The sequence below is a fragment of the Coffea eugenioides genome, chromosome 8 (genome assembly GCF_003713205.1).
Source record: "Coffea eugenioides isolate CCC68of chromosome 8, Ceug_1.0, whole genome shotgun sequence".
NCBI classification, from domain to species: Eukaryota; Viridiplantae; Streptophyta; class Magnoliopsida; order Gentianales; family Rubiaceae; genus Coffea; species Coffea eugenioides.
The window spans coordinates 42,286,951-42,313,505 of NC_040042.1; the positions used below are offsets into that span (position 1 = coordinate 42,286,951).

Sequence of the window (26,555 nt, forward strand, 5' to 3'; positions counted from 1 at the left end):
TCCGAGTCCGACCCAATTGGTCGGCAAAGTTATACTCCGCTATATATATAGTTCGGGCCGAGCTGGTCGGTAGGATTCTACGTTTGAATTTTGTGTGGTTTGATGGACGGTTGAGATTGATTGAGCCTGAGGCCCAAGAAAAAGCAAAGTTTGATTTTTGGAAAAAGCCGCCGATTAGGAGGAAACGCGAAGTACAGAGGAGTAAAAGGTCTACCATAAAAAGCCAAAAAGGAGGAGGCGACTCGGGGAGTGTGAAGTCACGCGTGGATTAGGAGAGTGGGGATGAAGCGGACTGTCCTTTTGGAATTTGGAGTGAACGGAATGTATTTCATTTGTGGTAAATTAATTAAGATGGTGATTAGATTAGTGACCATTATATTAATTGCATAGTTCAATACGTTTGATTCTAATTAGGATTTGTCAGATTGGTTCACGTGTGGCCATTTGAGTGGAGTAATTTTTTTTTTTTAATTTTCTGGAGGATCGTGCTTGTTTGGCACCTTTGTTTTTCCTCTGGTTTTATTAAACAAGTTTTTTTAACAACACTTTTGTTACACGAACCCTCAAAAAATATACTAATTTTTTAAAATACACATCTTAAAATATTCGACACACATTTAATTCCTCTTCTACTGCCATCGTCCCTAACCAATTGTAACTCAGCCTACCGCCGCGGCAGCTTTATGCCGGCGCAGGTCACCCTCCATCATTTTTTTCCTCTCTCTTTCTCTTTCCCCCTCTCCTCCTTCCTCCCTCCTCTCCTCTCTCCCCCGCCCTAAGATTGTCAAAGGAAAAAATATGGGGTTTATCCTATATATTTAAATCTGAAAAAAAAATCCCATCAAATATGATTTTTATGAATTCTACCTTTTCTTTTCTTTTTCGCTGCATGCATGTTTTGTTTCACGGCTCATCTTTAATTTTATTTTTTACGCCCTAATGAGATCTATTTAGAGCTATCAAATATGTAATACGGTTTCCTATCAACAATTTATTTTTTTTACACCCTAATGAGGTCTATTTAGATCTCTTTGCTTATACTTTTTTCGGTTGTTAATTGTTATCAATTGTGTTTATTCACTTTTTTTTGGCTCTCAACTGTTCATATTAGATTATTCTCCTTGCATTATTGAAGTGCATCTAATGATGAACAAACCAATTTTATTTTTCAAACTATTATATTATTTTGCAAGCTTAAAGTGCAGTTTCTTTCAATTAAGTACCAACAGACATATTGAATGATATCATAGCCAATGGGACTTGTAGACTTTTCTTTCTAACATTTTTTTTCTTTTGAATCTTAAACCCAAAACACATTTAAAAACCACCAAATTGTCTGTTGTAGCAAGGAAATGGAAAGGCTTAACTATTCATAAATCATACACTTATGTCGGCAGGACGGATTAGTTAATTAATTGTCTTTGCTAAATGGCTTGCCATGTGCTATGCTCTTGTTTTCTCCATACTTTTATCCCTTTGGAGCTTGTAGAAATTATTATTCTAGATCAAGATTCTAAAGACTATTACTTGTAGACTTCTATCTTCTATACTCTTGGATTCTTTGGCACTTGCATGCATGTGAAAATTCTCCAGTCTTCTAGATAAGGGTTTAACGACTTCAATTTGTCGAAATTTGATTGCGGACTAGGGCTTGTGATTTAAGATTTTGGAAAACATTGCAGCTTGGGATTTATTTGTTCTCCAACTAGAAAAATGTGGATGAGAAACTACGAGACTCAGATAATTTAGAGCTTTGTTTCTTTGATCTTTTTTCACCCCTTGTTTCTTTACAATGTCAGGTGACTAGTTCTATCAGCATCCTCTAACTTGACATTAAAAAGTTCTACATTAGCCATGTTTTGTTAAAACAAAGATTAAGTTGATTAATTATGACAGGGAAGATACTAAATTGGACCATATCCCAAAGATGAAGGACTAAACAGATAATTTTTCTAATATTGTGGTGATAGGAAAAAAAGATGATACAATATATTTATGGCTCAAGAAATTAAAGTGGAATCACTTATGAATTAGGTCCAACAAATGAAACTTTTGAAGTTGATAAATTCTTTATTTTTGTGAGAAAGATTCTCGATGTATCTATATAAACAATTTTTTCAGTTTCTCAACTACTCTAACGGGCAAAGGCCCTTCCAAGGCAGTCGAACTGGTCTCACTAAGAGTTTGTACACCCGAAATCCAGTATTCGAGCCTTGTAATAAAAATGGGGAATAACCCGACAACCCGAATAAGGGTTGGGGCCTGAAATGGGACCAGGTCTTTTTTTTGACCAAAAAAAAAAAATTAACGGGCAAAGGTGTCCAAAATAATTGAACCATCAAATCAATATCTTTCTTGAACGGATAATATTCTTTTTGTTTGGTTTATCTGTTGAAGTTTGACATTTTGCCAAGAATTTTGGTGTTTCAAGCAAATGAAATAGTCAACAATCGTTGACTTCAAGCTGCTGGAAACACAGCAGTTTATGAAGCTAACGTGGTCTCATTTATTTGTGTGGATACGCTGAAATGATTGAATAGTTGACTGCATCTTATTATAATCTATCCATCGACAATTTATTCCATTTTAATCAAAGATGCATGGAATATTCTCCGGTATGTAGTATCAAAATAGATATTCCATTACAACTTGCTAAATTAAAAAGGCCTTCATATTCCTGAGTCACCATAATTCTGGTCTTAAAGTCAGGATGTGATATTAATATATTATAGACTCAAGAATTAATACTTGGCTAGAGCACAAGGATGAGAGATTTGTTATTATATAATTTAGTGTTTTTGACTTTTTAGAAGTACTGTGTAACAACAATCTCTGACCCTCTTACGGATCAGGTACGCACAAGACGTATGTGTGTGCGTGTTGTTTTCTTTTTTGTAATATTTAATTTAATTTTTGCGACTTTCTTGTATGCTATGTTTTACTTCCCGTGTCCCACTTTAATAGTCTTTTTTCTTAATACAGTATAAAAAAATTAGTTAACTTTGTTTGAAAAATAAATTTAATATTATATTTTTCTTAAATATCCTTATAGTAATATTAGAAATATCACTAATCACTGTATTTTTACATTAATTACAATAGCAATGATGATAGTAGATTGCACCATTAATCGGTTTGGTTGTCTATTTAAGGTGGAGACGACCCAATTTCATGCAACAATCAAAATAACGTTTGAAGCCCGCATCCACAAGAATTTCTAATTAGCTATTGTAATCACAATTTGTAATTAAAATAATTTGAAGCACACGTCCACAAATATTGCATATATTCGTGTATTGGTATAATAATGCTTATTTATTATTTGTGCATGGTTGTTCAATTGTAACTAATTTAACATACAATTGCTGTTCAGACTAAAGGATAGTGTTATGCTATTATGAAGTAATTTTAGACAATTTTGTACGATTTAGAAGCATATCTGTCATATATTCAATTCAATTCACATGTTGTTTTATTTGAAAACCCTAACCATGCATTTGAATCCTAGCAACCATATCAATCGAAACATCAAAATTTAGGGACCAAAAATATGAAGTCAAAACTTTTAACTAAATCCAATTTGATTGTACATATTAGTTATTGTGATTTTTAGTTGTCTTAAATTTGTGTATAATTACTAATTTTGGGGACCAAAATTATTTTGTCTGGAATATTAAAGAGGACTAGTTTGATACATAGATCAAATATTGAGAATCAAAACTACATTTCTTCCATACGTGATGTTAATAGTTAAAATTTTTCAAATTATTTTCTCAAATACACAATTTGCCAAGATTCGGCACCAAACTTAACAAAAAATTTTTGATAAAGTATACAAAGATAGAACTTAGTAGTTGGCCACCAAGAAAGTCTGAAAACTCTATTTGGGTGTAGGTCAAGGGATCAGATCTCTCCGCCTATATTCTAATATCCATAATTTTCTGAAATGTTCCTCCAGCGGGTGTGTAAGCACCCGTTTGAGCCGGTAGTGGTTCAGTCCTCCCGAATTTTCTTTTGATCCCTTTGGATCCCCCTCCCCCTCCTCCTAATATAGAGTAGGAGTTTCTCCAGCGAGTGCGTAGGCACCCGTCTAAATTGATAGTGGTTCAATTCTGCTGAATTTTTTCTTTGACCCCTTTGGATCCCCCTTTCCGTAATATGGAGTATGCGTAAATCTAATATTGAATCTATCGTGTCTAACAAAAAAAAAAAAAAACATACAAAGGCAGGCTGTAGCACTATATATATAGACAGGGCAGCACATGGTGTGCAACTTTTCCCATTCGGTAGGGTCCGGTATGATTCCTTCATTCCACTTTATTGCATCAGTGGATCTAAACCTTCCATTTCGCTACCAAGTTCCCATTTTTCTGCTTAAGATTCTTCCTACATAACAAGGTTTTTCTCACTCAATGTGGGTGGAAACTGCAAAGTCCGACATGCATGCATTCAACTAAGCCACCAAACATGTGACAGTTACTTTATAGTTCTTCAAAAATTCCTTGCTATCGTCAATCCTCCGGCTTCTGCAATTCATCGATTTCGCACCATTATTGCAGTTTGATGGTATTTAATTGGTTGGGATGCAGAAAAGCAAAGGCAGTTCTTTAGTTCTTCTTTTGCAATTTCACATCTTGGATATCCATGCTTTAGATCTCTTCTTTGATATCTGTGTATATTTGATGATGTAACTTTACTGTTAGTGCAAATTTTAATAAAATTATGATGTTTGATCCAAAAAAAAAAAAAATCACCTTTTGGGTCATAAAGGACTAATCCATACCAAAAATAAACTATCAGTTTGGTGCTTGTCAAAAAGTTGAATGATATGTTGCTGAATTTTAGTAAACATTAACTTTTTTTTACAGCAATTAGTTAAAGGATTTTTCTAACGAGTGCCCTTAAAACACTGGTTAACACACTTAGTATTCACCTAATCTACTATATATATACATATTAATAATTATTATCCTCTCTTGCATTTATAGACTTTGTTTATTTAATCTTGCCTACCCTTCCTTATATCTATTTATTTTTTCTAATTAATTTTATATTTTTAAAAATATAACACTTGAATATATCTTAGGGTACCCATTAGACAAACCTATAGTCAAATATACCTAAGCGTACACGTATATGTGCAGTCAGCCAAGAGTAGATTGTTTTTTCATTCACATTGCATTGAAACGTTGGCAACATATTTTGCAAGGTTTGACAATAGTCATTCAAGATTAGTCTAATGTGCTTATCTGATGCATAAATCTCATTGACTATTAGTCTAATGTGCTTACCTTATGCATAAATCTACGATTTTTTTAAGAAAAAAACGTAGACAAGCATCAAGCTCATTGGTAAAACAATTTTATCTCCAAATTAAGCCCTTAGTTGATCATTTTTTCTCCCTTTTCTTTAGTAGTACAAAAGTAAAGGAAGGACCCTCAAGGGTACACTAAATTCCGAATAGAACCGACGAGTAGATATAGGTCCCCCACCCTTAGGGATCGAACCACCCTATACTTGTTTAGGTTCGAAATGTATTAACAGCAAATATGAATCAACAAAGATTCCTTTATCCTTCCAATTTCCCCGTAGCACCACAACAGGATATGTACTTAAACAAGTTTTAAAGAAAATGGACGTGATTATGAAAACAAGATAAATAAAGAATAGCTTTCCAGTATTGATAATCACTGAGTTATTGATTCCATTATCAGGTCCTAATATGCATGACAAGGTTTCCCCTTGATATCTAGGAGATTTGTTTTGTTTTTTTTCATCCTTTTGTACCAATGGCATTCCTTTAAGTGTGCATTTTATGAGTTGCCAACCACATTGTTAGGTCGATTTTGTCTATATATATATATCAACAGAGGAAGCTGCAAATATACAAATACTTACAAACTACTACATAATTGTCTCCATATATAGTTTCTGTCTACTTGGCCAATAAAAAATTGTTCTTATACAGAATTGGCATAATTATTGTCTCAATTGATCGGGCGTGTTTGGTAAACAAGTTTTTTGTCAAGTTTGTCTGCTACAAGCTTTTTAACAACTTTAGTTATAGTAACCTCAAAAAATTTCTCAAAAATTTTAAATTATATATTTCAAAATATTCAAAAATTTACACACTTCAGAAATCTTTCCTACAACTTTTATGATAAGTTATAGTAAAATTTTACATAAATACCTGAAAAAATCATTTGTCAAACAGGGATGTTGCACAACAAACTTTTGATTCTATTTTTAGTTGCACAACACGGCTTGTAATTATTGAACCTACCAGCAGGTGTTTCAAATGGAACGACAATAGGAAAGACATACTTTAGATGCCCAATGTTGGGTGGTGCCCAATGTTAAGCTTTAGGAATGTAAGACTAAATACGAAAAGGTAAATAAATATAAGAGAGTGTAGGTAAAATTAAATAGAAAAAATGTATAAATGTATATGATAGATTATATGAATTTTAAATGTATTAACGAGTTCTTATGTGACATCTGCTGAAAAAACCCAAAAAAAAAAAATGCTTGCTTATAATGACCCATGTTTGATCATTCTTGGTTGCTTTCCTTAAACAGTAGTTATAAGTACTAAGCTCTCTTAATTAGCAACTTGACTCCATTCCAAACTATTCAAATTCGCCTTTTTTTCCTTTCAACTCTGATGTACTAACACACCGTTGTATAGTTATCTGTGGTAAATCCTAGTCCCGCCACTGGCCCCGGCCAAGTTTCTCCTTTACCATACACAGTTAGACCCATTAATAATGGAGAGTATGTCATTCTCCAGTTGATTTCTTAATCTTTCATAGCATTAAACTAAGTTGGGACCGACACAACAATTTGGCTTTATCATTTGCAAACATGATTCTAGTGTAAGCTTGTTCCTTATGCATGTAGGTCCAGCATGTTTCTTCCATCCGCAAATGTATGGTCTTGTTCGATTACCTAATCCAATTATTCTTGGTTGATTTCCTAACACGATTGCAAATGCTTAACGGCCGTTTCTTTTGCGAAACGTTTGTAAAATTTTATTTATTTACATCATCAATGTATTTTTTAATTATCTTTTTTATCTTATATATATCACATTAAAAAAATGCGATAGTATTTTTTTCAAAAAATTATCCCAAATATCTACTATCCAAAGCGAATTTTGGGCTAAACTTAAAAGAAAAGGGCATCCTTAATTTTGCAATCCAACAATAAAATATCTTCTACATAGTTGTACAATGTCTAGTAGTACAGTGATTATGATGGTTCATGGATGAGACTTGGGAGCAATTCTTTTTTTCCGTATGTTATATGTCAGATCAAAACGTTTTCTTCTCCCTAAAGACCAAAAAATATCTTTCAGGCTTCACGTTCTTGCAATTTCTCCAGTTACAGTATCTGTGGAAATTCAAACTTGTGCGTACTAGTTAAATCTCAGCAATCCAAGGAAATGGACGAGACGAAGCTAACATGCACGTGGCCCCTTCAGCATTTTATTCCACTAGTAATTCTGCACTTGGTCTAAAACGTCTGCTCATCATTTGGTTGTTGAGACATGAATCAATTGATGACTGAGAATGAGAATATGGTTGAAAGATCAATCAAATTATTTGATATTTAAATCGAGTTTGGTTTGGTACGGATTCGTTCGAGTTTGGTTTGCCAACTAATCAAGTCAACATTAAACAGCGTTTTTTATTCAATAACATTCAAACTCGATAAAAAGTTCGTTCAACCTCGGTTCAACGAATAAACGAGTCAAACTTGAATAAAATATTTCAAACTCATTAAAATAATCAAACAAGTTTTATCATTTGGGTGTTCAACTTGATTATACTTGTAAGCACCCCTAGCTGAGAAAGAGATTGCCTTCACATGGCTCCTGGTGAAGCATCCTGTGCCTTGAATTTGAAGAATCCTGCACCTTGAATTCGTGAATTTGAAACGCCAGACAAGAAATAATCTTGTTTGAATTGTTATTTTTTTTTAAGTTTTTATAGAAAAATATATTATAGTGATTATATGTAGGTAAAGTAAAAAGGTAATTCAAAAAATATGTTCATAGAAAACATAAGATTTGTTTTTTTAGAAAACTACCATCCAAACATAAATTTTGTTGAAAGCAAAAGCAACGTAACGGGGCTGAGGACTTGTTAAGAAAGATTTTAGCCCAAGTCTCACGTTGTGCCTCACTTCTAATCTCTTGTTCACTGAAACCATGGACCAGGACCAAGAAGAAATAAGTTTGGAAGGCTGGGATGTCCAAGAACCAATACCAATACCAATACCAATACCAATATAAAGGAATGGATTAATCTTTCCTACTTACAGTATATACACTGTCAGCGTTGAATGGATGATAAGTATGCAAATTTTGAATTTAAAATTCAACTTTTGCATGCATGTCATGAATCTAACGTTGTTACTGTATATACTGTTAGTGTATATAAGATTTATTTTAAAGGAATTGGCATATATTATTGGCATGTAATTGGGTTATGATTTCCACTAATCTTAATGTTACTGCCCCTGTGATACAAGAATCATAGCCCAAGAATATGCAGAACTGTGGGCAAAGCTCAATGGAGGAAATATATGAAGAAAAGAAAAAGATCAAAAGACACCTATTAATGTCTAGCTTTTTACCAGTTACCACTCACGGCAGAGTCATCTCCCATCTTGTACAAAATTGTAGTCCCACCTGGAAAATACTCTCCCTTATATATAAGTCAATTTTAATGTTAACAGATCGGATCCACTCAAGTACATTTTAATGAAAACCCGATCAAAGTGCTACTATTCAATTCCCTGAGAAAAGCTCTATTACAAGCTGCCAATCAAATTAGGAAAATCTAAACCTTTTATGGACTATGTAATTAGGTACTAAAACTTGGAGAATCAGACCTTGAACAGTAGACCAACCCACCAAGAAAACAGGCCTGCATTCTAAGAACTTCTAAGCTCTTGAACAAGCTAACGAATGTGTAAAAACTGATGCTCCTAATTCGACAACCTATTCCAAAAAGGCCGACCATGACAAGTTCTCCATGTAAAACAATTTAGTAGAATATCTCAATCATTACTGCAATGAAGTATAGGAAGTATGTACACCGTGCATGAACCTGAACTAAAAGTGAATTAAAAATTTAGGCGTTCTGGGATGTTGCATTTGTTGCATTAAGCTTTGTAATCAGCTCATATTTTTCTACCTCCAATTTACAACATTTTCTCTTCACTTTCGGTGGCCTGAACTTTGTAGACTTGAGCTTCTGATGATGCACTGGAAACTTTGTCAAGGAGATCCTTTTCTTGTTCCTTCCATTTTTCACAATCCTATATATATATTTGTTTTGTTCATTTTCAAGCTTTCTTGCCCAATTTTTCTCGCATCCGTCCATCATTTCCCCATATTTTTCTACAGCTGCATCTCTTTCCTCAATCAATTCTGCTAGTTCTAGCTCGTGAGCCTGCAGCCAAGATTCATCGTTGCCTTGTTTCTCTTCTGATTGTGACACTTCCTCTACACCAGGTAAACTTCCGTCCACAGGATCAATATTGCTGTTTCTGTCTGTATCCATTTCCTTTGACTCTTCTTCATCATGCTTTTCTTGCGCTTCATCTCCAAAAATTTCATCATTCGAGCACGATTGATCCTGGATCTTTCTCCCACTAATGTTGTCACCATCCTCAGGATGTATACTTCTGGTTCTTTCCAACATTGGGTTCTCTACATGATCACAAGTAGCAAATTTGTCTTTGATCAATGCATCAGCTATTTCTCTTTTCCTCCCATCCAATTTTTGCTTGTCACTCCCTTTGTTAACCTCTTTTTCTTCCACTTCATTTTCTTCATCTTCTTGGCCAAAGATGAAAAACCACTCGAAATACACGATGTTTGCTAAAGGAAATAAAACCATGCAGGGCAAACAACACACGGCTATTGTTGTAGCATATGGATGGTATAGATATCCATAGATGAAAACAAGCAACATCCCAAAACGTTCGTTCCAGAAACCAAGCCGCTCTATATCATGCCATTTCTTTCTCTTTGTGAACTATACACCTAAACGAAATAAAGCAAATCTGAGTTCACATACATAGTCCAATTTATATCTCATTAAAATCTGAAAAAGTCAATATTTACAACCAATTTACAAAATTTTAGTTCCCACACAATGAGGATTGAGTTGAAAAAAAAAAGAAAAAAGAAACTAAAACACGATCTAATTCATATTAATCCAAAATTATCATAAGAGCTAGAACACATTTTTAACAACCAGAGTTTTTCTAGGAGCAGTTCTGCGACCAAAATAATTTTCCATACCTGATCACAAGTAAGGCTTGCGGGTAAAGCCTTGGCGAGGAAGGGTCCAAATAAGTAGGAAAAGAAGAAAATCATGTTGGTAATTGCAAGAGAAGGGCAGGTGATGGAAGCTGAAGTCTTAAATATGTAGGATTCTTTCGAATGAACAAGAAAAGAATAGCAACCATACATCCCTGGGCGTTAGAGTGGTTGTGAGAACTCTTTCAAACTGAAAAGCTAAATCCTCCATAGCATAGAACAGATTTGGCGCCACCCTAAACACGGGAAAGAGCAACAACTGTGAGGGGAGGTTCTTGCTGTGTCAGATTCAGGATTGGAATCCACTATCTTAAAAAAAAAAAAAAAAAAGAAGAAGAATAATGAGGTTTTCCTTTTAGAGTTTAATGTTTGTCTAATGAGTGTGGTGGTTTGGGGCACTGGTTATTGAGTTCAACTTGGGCTGTCTAATGACTCTGGTCTGGCACACTGGTTACTGAGTTTTATTTGGGCTGATGGGCATGTAATTGCTTGTTTCTACATGGGAAGTTATGAATCTCCCATTTTAAAAATCCTTGGCCACAAAAAAATCTCTGTTTCCGTGCCTTTGGTCTGTTTTATGTACTTCTATTAGGTAAAAACATTAATGGTGCAAGTCATTAATCATTATGGTGTGAAATTAACCATTTCCTCTCAAGTATCATATGGTTGCGGAAGCAAGCAACATGATTGGTGGTAGGCCTCTTTCCTTCTGGTAAAATCTTTGATTGGTAGAACTATGATTTTGTAGGGAAGGATGCAATCTTGAATATGCCCCCGGATACTTCCTAGGAATAAGCAAAAAGCTAAAGAGCAGCCGTAGATCCATCAGAGGTGCAAGAATGAATGATTCTAAACAGTCTTTCCTTTAGAATAACTTGTCTGAGTTGCAAAGAAGTAGTTATCCTAGATAAATGATAATGCCATTTTCAAGCTAATCTCATCTACGGGGTCAAAATATATCTCCATCAAAAGTAAGGAGGTTTTTCAAGGTTTTAAAATCATTAACTACAATACGACATTTGCCCAGAAACTAAATTGACATTTGCCCCAACTAGATTATTGTTTGTTTAATGATCTTCTTGTCCCTTAATAACACAGAAAGCAGTAATTTGTTATCTTTGGTTATAGTAGTAAATGAAGATTTCTTTGGACCAGGAAAAAAAAAGAAAAATAAAAACTAGAATTATGCCAAAAGCTTGATCCTGCTACTTGTCCAAAAGCAGACAAAAATCCAAAACACCGACCATCCAATAAAGTAGCAAACTTGAGAAGCACCTATAATCTTGGTCGGTTGAAAGAACATTAGAAAATATTAGTAAATTAGTAAACAAAAGCTGTGCCAGTACAGTACCACCCCAATTATTGGATTTAACATCTTTAGAAATACATCAAACCCCATTTCAGCAACTGGGCCCCACATATCCTACCGCCTTTTTTTTTTTTTTTTCTTTTTCCTTTTTTCCGTCACTTGCTCATGCTTAACTTAATACTTTCATGAAAATAGCTTTACATTTTAACTAGTTTAAAATTTGATTTAATTTAACTGAATTAAACTTAAAACAAGGTGCTTATTGAGTTAAAATCGAGCTAAGAGGTTAGAAATATTCATACTCAATTTTTATGCTCTTCTTGATAGTCACCCGTAGGTCACAAGTGAGCTAAGATGTACCTGTCAGGTGCACAACATGGACAAATTGTCAACATCAGATTCTATCACGAAGATTGACCCTGCTTTAAGCCGACTCTTTAACGTACGTGTCCCTTTAACGTATTCTTATATTGCAACTGTCGATGTTTAGATCCTCCAGACTTTAAATGGGACAATTTTGTCAGCAATAGTGACTTGGTTGGCTCTATTTAGCGTACAATAATCATCTAGACTGTTTGATATGGTGGTCTTGTTGCTTTGAAGCACTTCTTTCCTTTTGCCTTACTCTTAATTTGCGCGGTTGTTGATCAGGGGTTTCCCGCTTTCTGCATATCTTTTGTGGGGTGCTCAATTTTTTGGCTTTGAAGTTTTCTTTATTGTTGAATTTGAGCTGGGATGGAGGAAAGGTATGAGCCATTGAAGGATCTCGGTGCGGGGAATTTTGGTGTGGCAAGGCTGGTCAAGGATAAGAAGACAAAAGAGCTTCTTGCTGTCAAATACATTGAAAGAGGGAAGAAGGTGAATTTATCTTCCATATGCATCTTTTTATTTGCATGTTATTCCAGCAACGAAAAGAATTTATGTTGCCTCTGTCCATGGAAGGTGTCTTTCCACAAAAAAAACAAAAAATAACTATTTTTATCTGCTGAATTGTCTGGAAATGCCAGTTTTTTGAAATTGGAATGTGCAATTTTTTTGGGGGGAGGCGTTGAAATATGGTAGAATCATATGTGCTGTTTTGTCCTGAGGATTTTCCAAACTTTTCGATTTGGAAAGTTGATCTCAGCCTATAGCGGGGTTAACAGAAGCAAAGTCATCTTGAATGGTGGCTCTCCTGTACTTGTTGACAACGAATAAAATGGACAAAATATCTTTAATCTGAGCTAAAACACAAAATTTTGATAAACCGGAATTGCAACCTGCAGGAGGGGCTGGTAAGTAGTAAAGGTTTTCCGGCTAAGCCAGCATCTTATGTACTGCAGTTGGCGGGAGTAATAGTTTGGATGATATCTTGTACTCTAGGTGGGGAGTTTGGATGAATTTGGTTTTTATTAAACCGGTAGAACTTCTTTCAGTTTAGTTACTGTGTTTGCAGTTCAAAATTGTCATTAGCCCTGTTTTCATTGCAAGTGAAAGATTAATCTATTCGGGCATTGAAATTTTTGTACATCCAAACTGAAAGCTAAAGGACTAGGGCATTTCAATGTGAAGTCCGAGGCCCAGCAATTAATGGAAAGTCTTCTTATCATGAGTGCAGGTCTTCTCTTAAATGTGATTCTTTTGTTTTGTTTTGGAGATTGCGTCCTATTTCTTACAGTTTCTGTGGGTTATCTATAATTTTCAACAAAAACAGCTATATGTGAATTCTTGTTTACTTGGCACTTGCATATCTGCAGTGAAGCATTTGTTACTTTTGCTGGTCCTGTTTAGTAGGAAGCTTGCAAATCTTTTGTGTTCTTGTGTTGGAGAAATGCTCTTTTTTATTCTCTTGAGCTTAGATTGACTTTGAAAGGAAAAAGAAAAATTTTTAAGGAACGGTGTCATTCATTTAGCATTTTCACCAAAAATTGATATGCTGTTTTGGTTTTGGAACGGTCATTTGAGCTAAATTCCATCGAGGATCATTACAATGTGATGGATGGAGCACACTAATGGAGGTTAATATGTTTCTTCTTATCAGATTGATGAGAATGTGCAAAGAGAAATCATCAACCACAGGTCGTTGAGGCATCCTAACATTATTAGATTTAAAGAGGTAAGCATCTCAATTAATTTATTTTGGAACTCTGATGTTTGCTTTAGTTTTTGCTCCACTTCTGAAGCTTCGTCTGGGTAGAATACCTCAATTTCATGTAGTAGGGAATTGGACGTGCGTGCAAGCATGTATATAATTCTAGATTTCCTGGTGTAAAAACCACCAAGAGAAATTGCTGAGTTCAAGGATGAACACTATCACGCATATGAGTTTCTTTGATGAATAGATTCACCTTGTCAAATTTCTGTCTTTGTGAAACTGGTTGGTTCCTTGAACTTTGTGGCTGTTTAGCTCTTCAAATTGTAGAAAACCTATGATCTAGACCTTAGTTTCTGTGCCCTTCTGACCCTAGGAATGCCAGTTTCCTTATCTTGCATCAAGCCTCCAGTAATGAAGTCTCTAGCTATAAAACTGATAATCGCCTATAAAGTATACATTTTCAATTCTATAAGCAGTGAGTGTCCTGATAATTGGAGTTAGATTTTGGCAGAAACAACAGCATTTTTAGAGGTGGGGACACCTGAGAAAATTTGTGCGTTATTATCTAGAATTAGTCCCCTTCCCCAAGGTCCGAGAAAAGCATGTTAAAGTAGCGACATGAACTGCTTTTTCATGCTTTGATTAAGTGGTACAGGAACACATTTTTATTCGGCCGAAGTTGGTCGCTAATTGGTAGGAATGGGTCCTGTTTTCGGCTTCAATTAAACAGAAAATAGTGCTGTCCTCGAGGTCATAGATGAGAGATGATAAGATAGAAATGAACTAGATTATGAATCAGGATGAGGAGCTATTGTTTGTACTTTCAACTTCCTTAGTGGGAGATGTCTCTGATAAAAATCATGGAACCATGTTTTGATGCATACTTTTGTCTGCAGGTCGTGCTAACTCCGACACATTTAGCTATTGTGATGGAATATGCTGCTGGTGGAGAGCTCTTTGCAAAAATTTGCAGTGCTGGTAGATTCAGTGAAGATGAGGTGTAAACACATGCAAAATATATTTCGTCTTCCTTGATCTCATTTTCTTTTGGCATTGATTTTATACAGAGGTACTTATGGGACTTTCTTATTCTTCAAACGCAGGCTCGCTTTTTCTTCCAGCAGCTAATATCTGGTGTTAGCTACTGTCATTCGATGGTGAGATGTTAGACTATTTATTCTTTTTGAGTCCTCTCATTACTATCTCATTGTTGTTCTCTCAATGCAGGAAATCTGTCACAGGGACTTGAAGCTGGAAAACACACTTCTGGATGGGAGTCCAACACCACGTCTTAAAATATGCGATTTTGGTTATTCTAAGGTTACAAATCTTTGCATTTGGAATTGAAAAAAAAATTGTGATTCAATTGACTTCATTTTTTTTCCTGTAGATAATTTGAAATTTTGTTGGTTTCTGACATTTACTTGCAGTCCGGTTTGTTGCACTCACAACCCAAATCAGCAGTTGGAACACCAGCATATATTGCACCTGAGGTCCTGTCAAGAAAGGAATATGATGGGAAGGTATGTATCATCAAAATTCTTGAAGAATTTACAGAGATTCTCTCCCTCTGAGCATTAGTTTCCTCTTCTAGTTAACTCTTCACTGTGATAGTATAATGGAATTTCCTGCCGTTTTGCTGTGATATGGTATTACTAGATCGACTAGTATCCCCAACTTGCATCCAAACATAATCAAGACTAGCAGTACTGTTTCTTCTAAATCAGCAATATGGCCCTTGTCTCAAGTATCCTGTAAACTTTGTGCTAGTGGTTATGCTTGTTCAATTCATTTCTTTTCCTGCTTAACAGGCACTGCTGCTTACTTTCTGCTCATTAAATAGTTTTGCCTCAAGAAGGTCTTCATTCATTTTGTAATTGCTGTCTATTTTCTAGATTGCGGATGTATGGTCCTGTGGTGTGACATTGTACGTGATGTTGGTGGGAGCTTATCCTTTTGAGGATCCTGATGACCCGAGAAATTTCCGGAAAACCATTGCTGTAAGAACGAATGTTTGAACCTGACAGTTTATTAAGGTATCGATTATGACAATCTTGTCATGATCTGTCATTACCTGATCCGATTCTTGGTATTTTTCTTTTAACAGCGAATAATGAGTGCTCAGCACTCAATACCTGATTATGTGCGAGTATCTGCCGATTGCAGGCAACTCCTTTCACGCATATTTGTTACTAATCCATCAAAGGTGATTTCACTTCTTGTATATAGACATTATTGCAATATTTTCTGAAAGCTTCGAATGAGATATTTGCATAATCTTAAGAGAAAAGGTAAGATTAAGTTTATTCTTGTTTTTCTAGCACCAAAAAGGAATCACTACATACTTGCTCCAATCATATTATTTCTATTCTCTCAAACCCCTTATTCATCCAGTTAAACTTTCTTTTCTTTGTGTAGAGGATTACCATTCCAGAAATAAAACAGCATCCTTGGTTTTTAAAGAATTTGCCAAAGGAGCTGATAGAGGTGGAGAAAGCAAAGAACAAGGAACCTGACAAATCCCAGGTGGAAGAAATAATGCGGATCGTACAAGAGGCAAAAATCCCAGGTGCATCAGCAGCACAAACCACTGCTGGTTCAATAGATCCTGATGACTTGGAATCTGAAATTGACAACAGCGGTGATTTTGGCGTTCGAGTCTGAGAGTACCTTTGTCCTCTGAAAATAATATAGCAGAGTTTGTGCATGATAAACAGTTGTTTACACAACCTGGCTTGTATCTAATGGTTTTGTATATTGTAGATTATGCACTTTAATTACATTTTCACCCTGAACAATCCAGAAAACAGCTCAATAGGTACAACTGGAAATTCGTACTTGCAGAGGGGTTCAGCAGCATTTTCTTGAACTTGTACAACTGTTTCAAGTAGATGAAAATATCCTTCTACTGAAACTCTTTTCTTTCATGCATATTTGATCATACTATGAATATTAATTACCCCAACAATATCTTTCAATAGATCCTTGAGGATGGACTTTAGGGATGAGAAATATAAAACTGTCTGATTAGTTGCTGGAGATGGGCCTGTTTGGAGCTCTTATTTGCAACCTTACAAGTGGAAACTAGATAAGAGTAGAAAATCAGATGAGAAATTTAAGACAATGTCGTTAATCAAGAATTATTTGCAGGACTGAGGAGGTATGACAATTTTCCAAGTCTTTGGTACCGGATAATAAACGAGTCTCTCAAGAGCCTTCCAGTCAAGGCGTCAAGGTCAACCAAAGGAAACACAGAGGTGAGAAGCAAATTGTCTCTAGGCAATGACCGTTTGTCAGAGGTAAAAGTTTTTTGGCCATAACTCAACTAGTCCTACAAATAAATATTCCAGATGAAGACTTGGAAATCTGTCTGTTATTTTCTCAGAACCAATTGTGACTGTATGTGGTTTGTCACTCAAATGGCTTAAAATTCTTATGGATGCATTGTATATCCGTTTGATCCGATGGTAGTTCAGTCTTCGTCGGTCTCCTCATTGACTTAGTTGGACCCTCCTCATAAAATAGGCTAAAGTACTTCTACAAGTAGGTGTAGAGTAGATTAATGCTAACTATTAGAAAAAAAAGTATGTTATTTGTCAGACAAAAAAAAAAAAGAAAGAAAAGAAGCAGTTGCCTTGCATTTGGTTCCATTTACTTGCTTGGGCGTTCATGCTTCGGTCCCGTTGCGTTTGGCATACAACTAACCAATTGACTTTGTTTTCAATGGGAACTGGCACTAAATTCCATGTGGAAATTTGCAGCCATAAATAATCACCAGAAAAAGTCTAGTTGTCATTTGTCAACCTGAATATTTGGACACGTCATGAGATGTTTGTCCCTGTCTCGGGGGATTTCATAAATAGTCGATGGATATATAAAATTTTTAGGCACCAAAACAAACAAATCATATGCTTAATATATTCTGTGAAAAAAAAAAACTTTTCTTTATTTGTTTGGGAGATGGAGGGTGCCAAGAGAGGCAATAGCCAGTCCCTAGCTTTGAAGATGGCCTGCATGGTTTTGCTTTTATCAGTGCTGGTTATGCATGAGGGGGAAATGGTGAACGGGCAGCAATTGAGCCCCGGGTAGTGCAGAGAAGAGATACGGCTAGTAACCAATGCCTGTAGGCCGGTGGTTTTCGGGCAGCCGGCATCGCCGGGATGCTGCCAGAGGGTGAGAGTAAGCCACTTTGAGTGTGTGTGCCCCATGTTTACTCATAAGCTGGCTACTTTGTTGAATGTTAACAAGGTTACTAAGCTCCTTCAAAGATGTGGAAGAAGGGTTCCTCATCATTTCAGATGTGGTAGCAAGTATCCGTTTGTATTAACTATTTTTGGGGGTGTTTTTGAAAAATTTTACTGTATAAGATTTTTTAAAATATATTTTGAAATTTTTTAGAATATGATCCCGTTTGAAATCTGAGTTTTTTGAAAATTTGTTTAAAACTTTACTACAGTGCAATGTAGAAGTTTTTGGAAAAATTTTTTAAGATGAAAATTTTTTTTTTCTTTCTTTTTTTTTGTCTTCCTTTTTCTTTTCTCTCCTCTTTTCTTCTTCTTCTTCTTCTTCCTTCCTCCTCCCCCTTCCCAGCAGCCATTACCCTACCATTTTTTTTTTCTTTTTCTCTTTCTTTCTTTCCTTTTTCTTTTCTTTCCTCTCTTCTTCTTCTTCTTCCTTCCCCCTCCCTCTTCCCTCGCGGTACTAGACCACTGCCTCATTGAAGAACCAGCAGCCATGGTTCCAAAATTTTTTTTCTTTTTCTTTTCCCCTCTTCTCCCTCTTTGCTCCCCTTCACTCTCCTCCTTTCCCTCCCGAAGCCAGAGAACCAGCAGCCATGGCGTCCCGAATTTTTTTTTTTTTTTTTTTTTTGCTTTTCTCTCCCCCTTTTCTCCATCTCCCTCCCCCCCTCTCCTCCCCTTTCCTACTCTCCTCCCCTTCCCCCTCCCCCTTTGCCCAATCTGATCGCGTGACCAGATCGCAGTTAGGGAAGGGGGAGGGTGGCCAGAGAGGCAAGGGAGAGAGGGGAGGGGGAGGGGGAGAAGGAGAAAGGAAGGAAAAAAAAAAGGAAGGCCGGCGCCGGAAGTAGTGGCGAAGATGGTAGCCGTCGATGAAGGTGTGGTGGATCGGGGTGGGAGAGAAAGAAGAAGAAAAAAGGAAGTTTTTTGTGTATTAGATATTTTGAAATGTATAGGTTAAAAAATTTGATAAGTTTTTTTGAATTCCTGTAGTTAAAGTTGTTAAAAAACTAGTAACTAGAAAATTTGGCCAAAAAACTCGGTTCCAAACAGGCCCTATATTTTGGGATATTTAAGAGTAGTAGAGTTTTTAGAATATATTTTAGGATATTTTTTAAACATTAAAAAAAATTTAGACTGCTTTTTAGAGTACTTTTTAAAAATTTTTATAGTATTTGAAAAACTAATTTTTGAAAATTTGATGGAAATGTTTTCCATCTGAATATACAAACTGATTCGCATATTAATTTGCTTTATCCTCTTTGGTGGCTGAACTAGTTTAAATTATTAATTTGTTCTTCTCCTTCAGGTCTGAATTTCCCATGAGCATGAAGAGGACCACCTCTCTCTCTCTCTCTTGTACTGCTGACTCCGCGAGAATCTGCTACATATTCCAGAAGCATTTTATTAAGACAGTAGTTGAACAAAGCCGAGCATTGATTTCTTTACTCTGTTCAGTTGATCAATGCTTTTGTGTCTAGTATTGAAGAGTTGTAGTGTTTGCTTGTATGGCCCTGCCTTGTATTGGCATTTTATCATTTTAAGCTCTATTTCTGCTACAAGCAGTAAAATAAAGTTTACCTGAAAAAAGAAAAGGAAAACGAGAAAAGCGGGAGTGTTTGGATACAAAACTTATCCCAAATAATATTTCGCTTGCATCATAAACACATTTTTCAACCCACCTTTTTATATTTCTAACCACCTTTTTATCTCACATACATCACATCACAAAAAGTACTACAGTAATTATTCCAAATAATATTTCAAATAATACCCTATCCAAACAAACATGCGTTCTTGTCTTATAAATTATAATTAGTGTATCAAAAGACACAAGCCTTTTGTATTAGCTCGTAGCAATACCTTACTTAACAAAATGTTAAATTAGTTTATAGATTTTAAACCTCCAACTAAATTGCTATTAGCTTTAAACACGTATCTTTACTATTTCTTAGTAATGCTCAAATCCACCTACTGTTAAAAGTAAACAAAATGAGGACAGGCAATAAGGAGAAGTATTTATCTCATTTAACAAGCATGCAAATTAAGGTAATTGATACTACAACTTGAAAGGTCCAAATGCAAAGTTATTTGAGTAACGGCCCCTGGAGCTTGCTAAATAGAAACGATTGCACTCGTTAGCACGCCTATATTACACCTAACTTATGTGAATACACACAATTATAATTATTATATCCTATATATTTAGATATTTTCCTAAATTAACTACACTTTCTCAAAATAACTAACATATATAACCACTCTTAATGAGTGCCACCAAACCAAAATGGAAATTAATCAATTATTATGAAGCAATATACTTACAATTTACATTAATTTTGTTGTATTATCATCCATTATTCAAGTATCAATTTTTTTTATGTCGTCCTCCTAGAATGTCCTGCCTGAATTGTTGTTGTTTTTAGAGTTTTTTTTTTAAAAAAATATACTGTAATAATTTGATGCATTTAAAGTAAAAATATAAAAAAAGGTAAAAATTTTTCTTTTAAAAATTGCGATCCAAACCATACTATCGTTAGACTTTTGGATATACCATGTCTACAATGATTTCCTTGAAAGTAGTCTTTCACCTAACCAGTCAATCACTACTGCGACAAGTAAAAATGGACGACCACCGACCAGCTACTGCAATATACCCATTGAGTATTCTATTCAAGCACGCCATCCCAGGGTGACGTTCTAGAAATTAAACGTCTCATATGGGATATGGCCCATGGACAAAATCATTTTACCAATGAAAATAAACGAAAATGAAACTTCTCAGCATCTGCATCAGGCTTCACGGGTCCAATCTCGACTTTTACCTGGTAAACCACAAGTCTTCGCAAATATGTTGTTGTCCTTGTTATGCGGTAGCAGAAGTTATTCTTCACCATCTATACTATTATATTTTACTTTCTTGAAGTCCTCGAAATCCACTACAATCCCATATAGTGCAGCATGCCGAGCATGGCACCAGCAACATGCACTGCAAAGGCCGTACTGGAAAAATGCATTTCAATGTTGACCATTGTGCCCACTAGGGGGGCGAAGTTGGCTACTTAGGATCATCAAAGTCAACATTAACCAAAAGAGACAAAAGAGTATTCGGCAGTGCACTTAACAGTTAACAAACAGTGGCTATCTTCCAATTTCGATGCCTCTGCTCTACTGTATATAAATACCAGTCATGGCTAGGTGTCTAAATTGAAGAGTAGGTGAGAAGAAAAAAGAGAGAGGCCGAAATGGGAGAATTTAGATCGTGTTTTGTGAGCATCATCATCAAGATCTTGCTCCTCCTTTGTTTGAGTGCGAAAAGGGCTAGTGCAGCACCAAGTGAGGCACAATGCAGGCTGGAAAGGAAGCTTGGGATTAATGCCTGCAAGCCTGTTGTGTATGGAAAGCCTCCTTCAGCTGATTGTTGTGAGCGTGTTAGAGTCACTGATATTGAGTGTGTTTGCCCTGTTATCACTCCCAAGTTGGCTGCCCTTATCGACCTCAATCGAGCTATTCGCCTTGTTGAAGGTTGCGGAAGGAGGGTCCCTCGTCACTTCAAGTGTGGAAGTACGTCCCTTTAATTACCCTCTTACTCTCTTCTTTTTAGATCAAAGAAAGCGTATAAATTTTGGTTTTACCAAAATTTCAACCCCTTTATAAGAGGGGTAAAAATTCATTGGCACTATCACTAAGACAACACTTGTATAAATAGCTTAGGAGCTTGATTTGTGATTCGAAATCCATGTCCTTGCTTATTATTATATTTAGCCAAACAGGCTTATGTAAAAGAAGAAGAGGATAAGCGAGTTAGCTAGCTAACACTTTTCTCTAACTCTTTGATTTTCAGGTATCACCACACCCTGAGCCCACTGGATAGTCTGGCAGCTTACACAATACAAGTGCAATCACAGTTTCTACTTGTGTGCTTTGTTTTGATAATAAAATGATAAGAGATTGTATCCTAACGTGGTGCCAAACAATAGATGCGATACAAAATATGTAATTTATATGGTGATTTCCACAGTCTTTCCCTTACTTGATCTATAGTTATCTGCGCGGAAAGGCATCTTAAGCTTTGTATGATTTTGGTAACCGAATAAAGAAGTGTCACTATTGTGTAGAAGTTGCGAATTTTGGATTCCTATCATATTCATGTAACAGCACCGATTTTCTTTTTCTGTTATGGACTACAAGGACAAGTTAATTATATTTTAATTGTTTGAGAGCTAAAATTCAGTGTATTTGCTGAAATCTGCTCTTAAGGATCAAGTAAAGGGGAAAATTGGAAGATTGGAGTCTGAGTTAGATGACCTTTTGGGTGAAGAGAAAATTATGAGAAACGGGCTAACAAATTGAGTTCTGTCCAATTCAAACCGATTTATGTAATTTTTACAATTAATGTTTAGTTTAAACTCATATAACTTGGGTTTGTTAATTTATACCATTGAATTGGTTCGCGATTATACCAAAACTATATGGATTTACGCCAAGTGTTGCAAAAACTACACGAACTGAATTGAACCAGTGGCCCCGGATCCAAAATTATGTGAAGCCAATGTAGCAAAAAGCATTAGTTTAGGGCCGCAACACAAGATATTTTCATTCTAAAGCTTCTGCTATGATATGGGGGCGTTAGGTGATATTGAAAGAATTATTATGGATCATTTTCGGAGATTAATTTCCTCCTCTGACCCCTCGGAGGAGAATATTCAACTGGTGTTGAAGAGAGTTTGGTGTAAGGTGACAGATGGCATGAACCAAGAACTCACTAAACCATATACTCAGGCTGAGGTCGTTAGGGTTTTGAGTCAGATTTTTCCCTGTAAATCTCCGAGGCCAGATGGTTTTATATGGTCCTGTTTTGTATCAGAAGGAGACTTGCTCTTTTTTATTTATATCTGGTAAGGAGTGAACTTTTGCATAGAAACACTGTAAAAGATAATTCAGTATATACTACCTGTAAAAGAGCTACTCTTGGTCTAAGATCAAACCTGACTATAAGCAATACTCTGGACAAATCAAACTATAATTTTCTCAGAAATAATAGTCCTCGACCACTTCAAAGCTTCCTAGGTTAGATCTTAATTTTATCATAAGTGCCTCCTCCAATTCTCCTCATTGTAACAATTTGCGTCAAAAACAATTGTCTTGGTTATCTTTGGAGATATAACAGATTGTCTTGTTTGTAAATCAGAAAATAATATCTTGACCAAAAGAGATATTGGTGCACGATTCATTTATCTGTGGGGGTGAGTCTAGATGGAATTTTCTTTTGATAGAGGAGGGCTCCATGACCAAATACAATTCTACAAGATTTGAGTGTCATCAAGCTGGTTATCTTTGACGAGTGGCAGGAAGACCACACCAGATTACTAGGGCATGCAGTGGCTTCATCAGTCAAACCTTGATAAAGTGTTGCTGCAGAATTTGGTCCTTACCTTGGTTGTAGGCTTATAGTGGTAGCCCTCTCTATTAAGTATAGTAAATTCTATTGAATTTTGAGTCAACAATTAAAGTTTGTATGCACAAAAATATCAATTCAGCAGCGAAATTATTACGTCCATGTCTGTCCATAAATGAAAAAATTGAACATGTCAACTTCTCTGGAAGACTATTAATTCTTCTTCTTTTTTTTTTTTCCGTATATTTTTTGGCAAAGTCTTGAAACCTGTAGTTGTATTTGGAATTTGAGGGGGAAAACCGTAAAGTAGTTTGAAGTTCACAGAGAAACAAAAGTGAAATCCATTCGCACCCAAAAACATGGAACTGATGTTTCACTTAGACATGATTATTTGGTATTAAATTGGAGGTGCACTAGATCGAAATGGACAGATGAGAGTCGAATATAAACATATTCATTAAAAAGGGTAACCATTGCTACTGGTCTAGCCCTCCTTCTTCATTTCATGAAGATGAACACATTTGATATAGGACTTTATTTTAGTTTTAGACGATTTACAAGAAAAAGTTCAATCATTTGCCCATATTATCCTTCCATTGTTCTTCACCAAATTCAAGATATTTTAAGGGGCCAATACACACCATTGGGAAATGCATACCTCGCAATGGTTCTTTGAACCATGATTAAAGTACCACGGAGAATCCTATGTCTATATTCTAACTAGAGCTGTATACGATTCAAATTGTTCGCGAGCCACTCGCGATCGAGCAGCTTGACTCAAGCAGATCGTTGTCATATGTGAGTCAAGTTCGAGTGGTATTTTCACTAACTCAATGGCTAGACAAGCTATTCGATCAGCTCAAATTTATATGAAATTATATAATTGTCCCTCTATGAATTACAATTTACAATAATTCCCATTTTCTAAATACAATTTTGAGTTGCTTGCAATCCACAAAATCGAGTACAACTCAAGTTGCTAGCAAGCCAGAAATCGAGTTTCAGCTTGCGAACCTTGTTAAATGGAGCTCAACCCTACATTTTCCTTGGTCTAGTCGAGTTTGAACTCCAATTTCTTGGCTCGTCGTACTCGAGTCCAAACATAAACAAGACGAGTTAGGCTCAATAAGCTCAAAATTTGACTCGTTTGCAGCCTAGTTCTAACAAATTCATTAAGCCATAGTTTGAATCAAAGAATTTGATGAATTATTTAAAATCCATTCAAATCACTCTACTTGTTTCAAATGCTTAATAGGTATTCAAATTTGTAATACATCAATTATTAAAATATATTTTAAATCAATAAATTTACAAATCCAAATATCTTCTAAATAAATGTAAACAATCATAAGGATTTGATAGGATTTTAAATCCTTCATCAAATACTTCGATCCAAATGCAACCTAAATTAACGAATAAAAAGAAATGGAAAAAATTGGTTAAACTTAGGAGAAGTTACAATTCCATTTGCCGAGTGCCCCAAAAAAAAAAAATCAATCTCATGAGTGACAGGTGCCTCTGGCCTTCACCCCTACAAAATCTTCCAAAACTCTAGTCAAACTCTTGACGTAAAATTTTTTTGCCGAGTGCTACAGGCATCAAACCGCAACCTCAAGTCAATGAATAATTAGAAGTGAAAAACAAAAATGCTCATCAATGTCCTCAACAACCAAAGGCAAATGGTAATTAAATAACCTCCATGTTCATTTTTTCTTCCCAAAATATACTGCTCACATTTGCTAGAGTAGATTGATGCTAATTGCTACTAATCTGTTAAGATGGGAAACAAGTGTTTGGGCATGATGGCTGTGTTATTTCTGGCGCTTTTAAGTAGTGGAACAACCATTTGTGATGCAGAGTGCAAGAAGGAGAGGGGAATTGGGATGAAAGCTTGTAAGCCTGTTGCCTATGGACGTTTTCCTTCACCCAAGTGTTGTGAGACCATTAGAAACACTCATCCTGAATGTGTCTGCCCTTATATCACACCTCAAGTGGCTGCCCAAATTCATGTTGAGAGAGCAATAAAGCTTGCTGAAGCCTGTGGAAAAAATATTTTTCGTCCCTTTCACTGTGGAAGTAAGTTTTATAGCATCGCTTTTTCAATTATTTAGCCACTTTCTTTCACAACAACGGATGAATTTTTTTGAGATTTTTTCTATTCCCTTTCTTGGAAACTAGAAATCTTCGATTTAGGGAGCTAATCTAGCGGCTTTATTATGGATTTTGCTAGGCATCTGATTTACTTACATGCAGAGGCTTTCCTTTAAACATTTTTTTTGTTTGTTTTTATATTTTCAGGTCTCGTAATACCTAACAAGAGGAGTAGCCTGGATTGGTTGAGAACTTTTATTCTCCAGCAAAAAATGGTTCCTAAATCTCTTAGAGATAATGTTCTATGCAGTTTTATGATTTCTGTTTTTCTGATTTGCAATTAATAAAATGAAAAGCTGAATCTTTAGTTGATTGTTCTCGAGCGTCTACTAACGTGCGTATAGCACTGTATTGGAACCTATGACGATGTAAGTTTCGGAAAGAGCGCAAGTTTTCCTAACCTTAAATCCTTGATATTAAAATTAGGTTCCGTTTGATAAAATTGAAATTTGAAATCTGAAGTCTAAATCCATTAAATTATTGAATTGTTAAGTATTAAATTTAATACATTTGAGTGCATATTACATTTAGTAATAAGTGAATATGCTATCACTTAATTTTGAGAGCAAATTTTACCTAGAAAATTTAGTGCCAATTATTTAATTTAGCTGTTCAATTTTTGGTTATCAAACAGTTTGAATATGTTAAAATCTGAATCTATTAAATTTAAGTGTTGAATTCAGTCATTAACACGGTTAAACTTAATAAACAGTTGAGGTACATTTAGACAATTGAAGACTTTTAAACTTAATTAACACGGCCTTGTTTGGATTGCGGTTTTCCGTCGGAAAATTACATCGTTTTCCGTGATCACATTTCTCTATTACCTTTTTTCCTCACATACATCAAATCGCTACAGTAATTTTTTCATGAAAAATCATGGAAAATGCAATCCAAACATAAATTGTAATAATAGCTCCAATTAATTTTTTTGGGTCTGTCTAACAGGTATCGAACTCCATAAGATAAGATATAGTTCAAATGTTATATTTTTGAAAATGTAAAATTAATTAAAAAAATATAAATATGAATGAGGATAATAATTATTAGTG

General features: G+C 35.4%; 3 protein-coding genes across 3 annotated transcripts; all 3 read left to right on the forward strand.

The window, feature by feature from the left end:
* The first annotated feature begins 12,169 nt into the window (after positions 1-12,169).
* On the forward strand, positions 12,170-16,633 carry LOC113781068 (serine/threonine-protein kinase SAPK3-like). The gene is made up of 9 exons (XM_027326908.1): positions 12,170-12,503; positions 13,666-13,740; positions 14,616-14,717; positions 14,823-14,876; positions 14,947-15,039; positions 15,150-15,242; positions 15,615-15,719; positions 15,827-15,925; positions 16,138-16,633. The coding sequence occupies exons 1-9, from the start codon at positions 12,381-12,383 to the stop codon at positions 16,381-16,383; spliced, it is 990 nt and encodes a 329-aa protein (XP_027182709.1). The 5' UTR covers positions 12,170-12,380; the 3' UTR covers positions 16,384-16,633.
* A 4,534-nt stretch (positions 16,634-21,167) lies between these two features.
* LOC113781228 (stamen-specific protein FIL1-like) lies at positions 21,168-22,129 on the forward strand. The gene is made up of 2 exons (XM_027327127.1): positions 21,168-21,518; positions 21,799-22,129. Exons 1-2 carry the CDS (start codon positions 21,200-21,202, stop codon positions 21,813-21,815), a joined length of 336 nt encoding a protein of 111 aa, XP_027182928.1. The 5' UTR covers positions 21,168-21,199; the 3' UTR covers positions 21,816-22,129.
* Positions 22,130-25,130: 3,001 nt separating this feature from the next.
* On the forward strand, positions 25,131-25,787 carry LOC113780819. Its single transcript, XM_027326598.1, has 2 exons — positions 25,131-25,428; positions 25,651-25,787. Exons 1-2 carry the CDS (start codon positions 25,131-25,133, stop codon positions 25,785-25,787), a joined length of 435 nt encoding a protein of 144 aa, XP_027182399.1.
* The last annotated feature ends 768 nt before the right edge of the window (positions 25,788-26,555 follow it).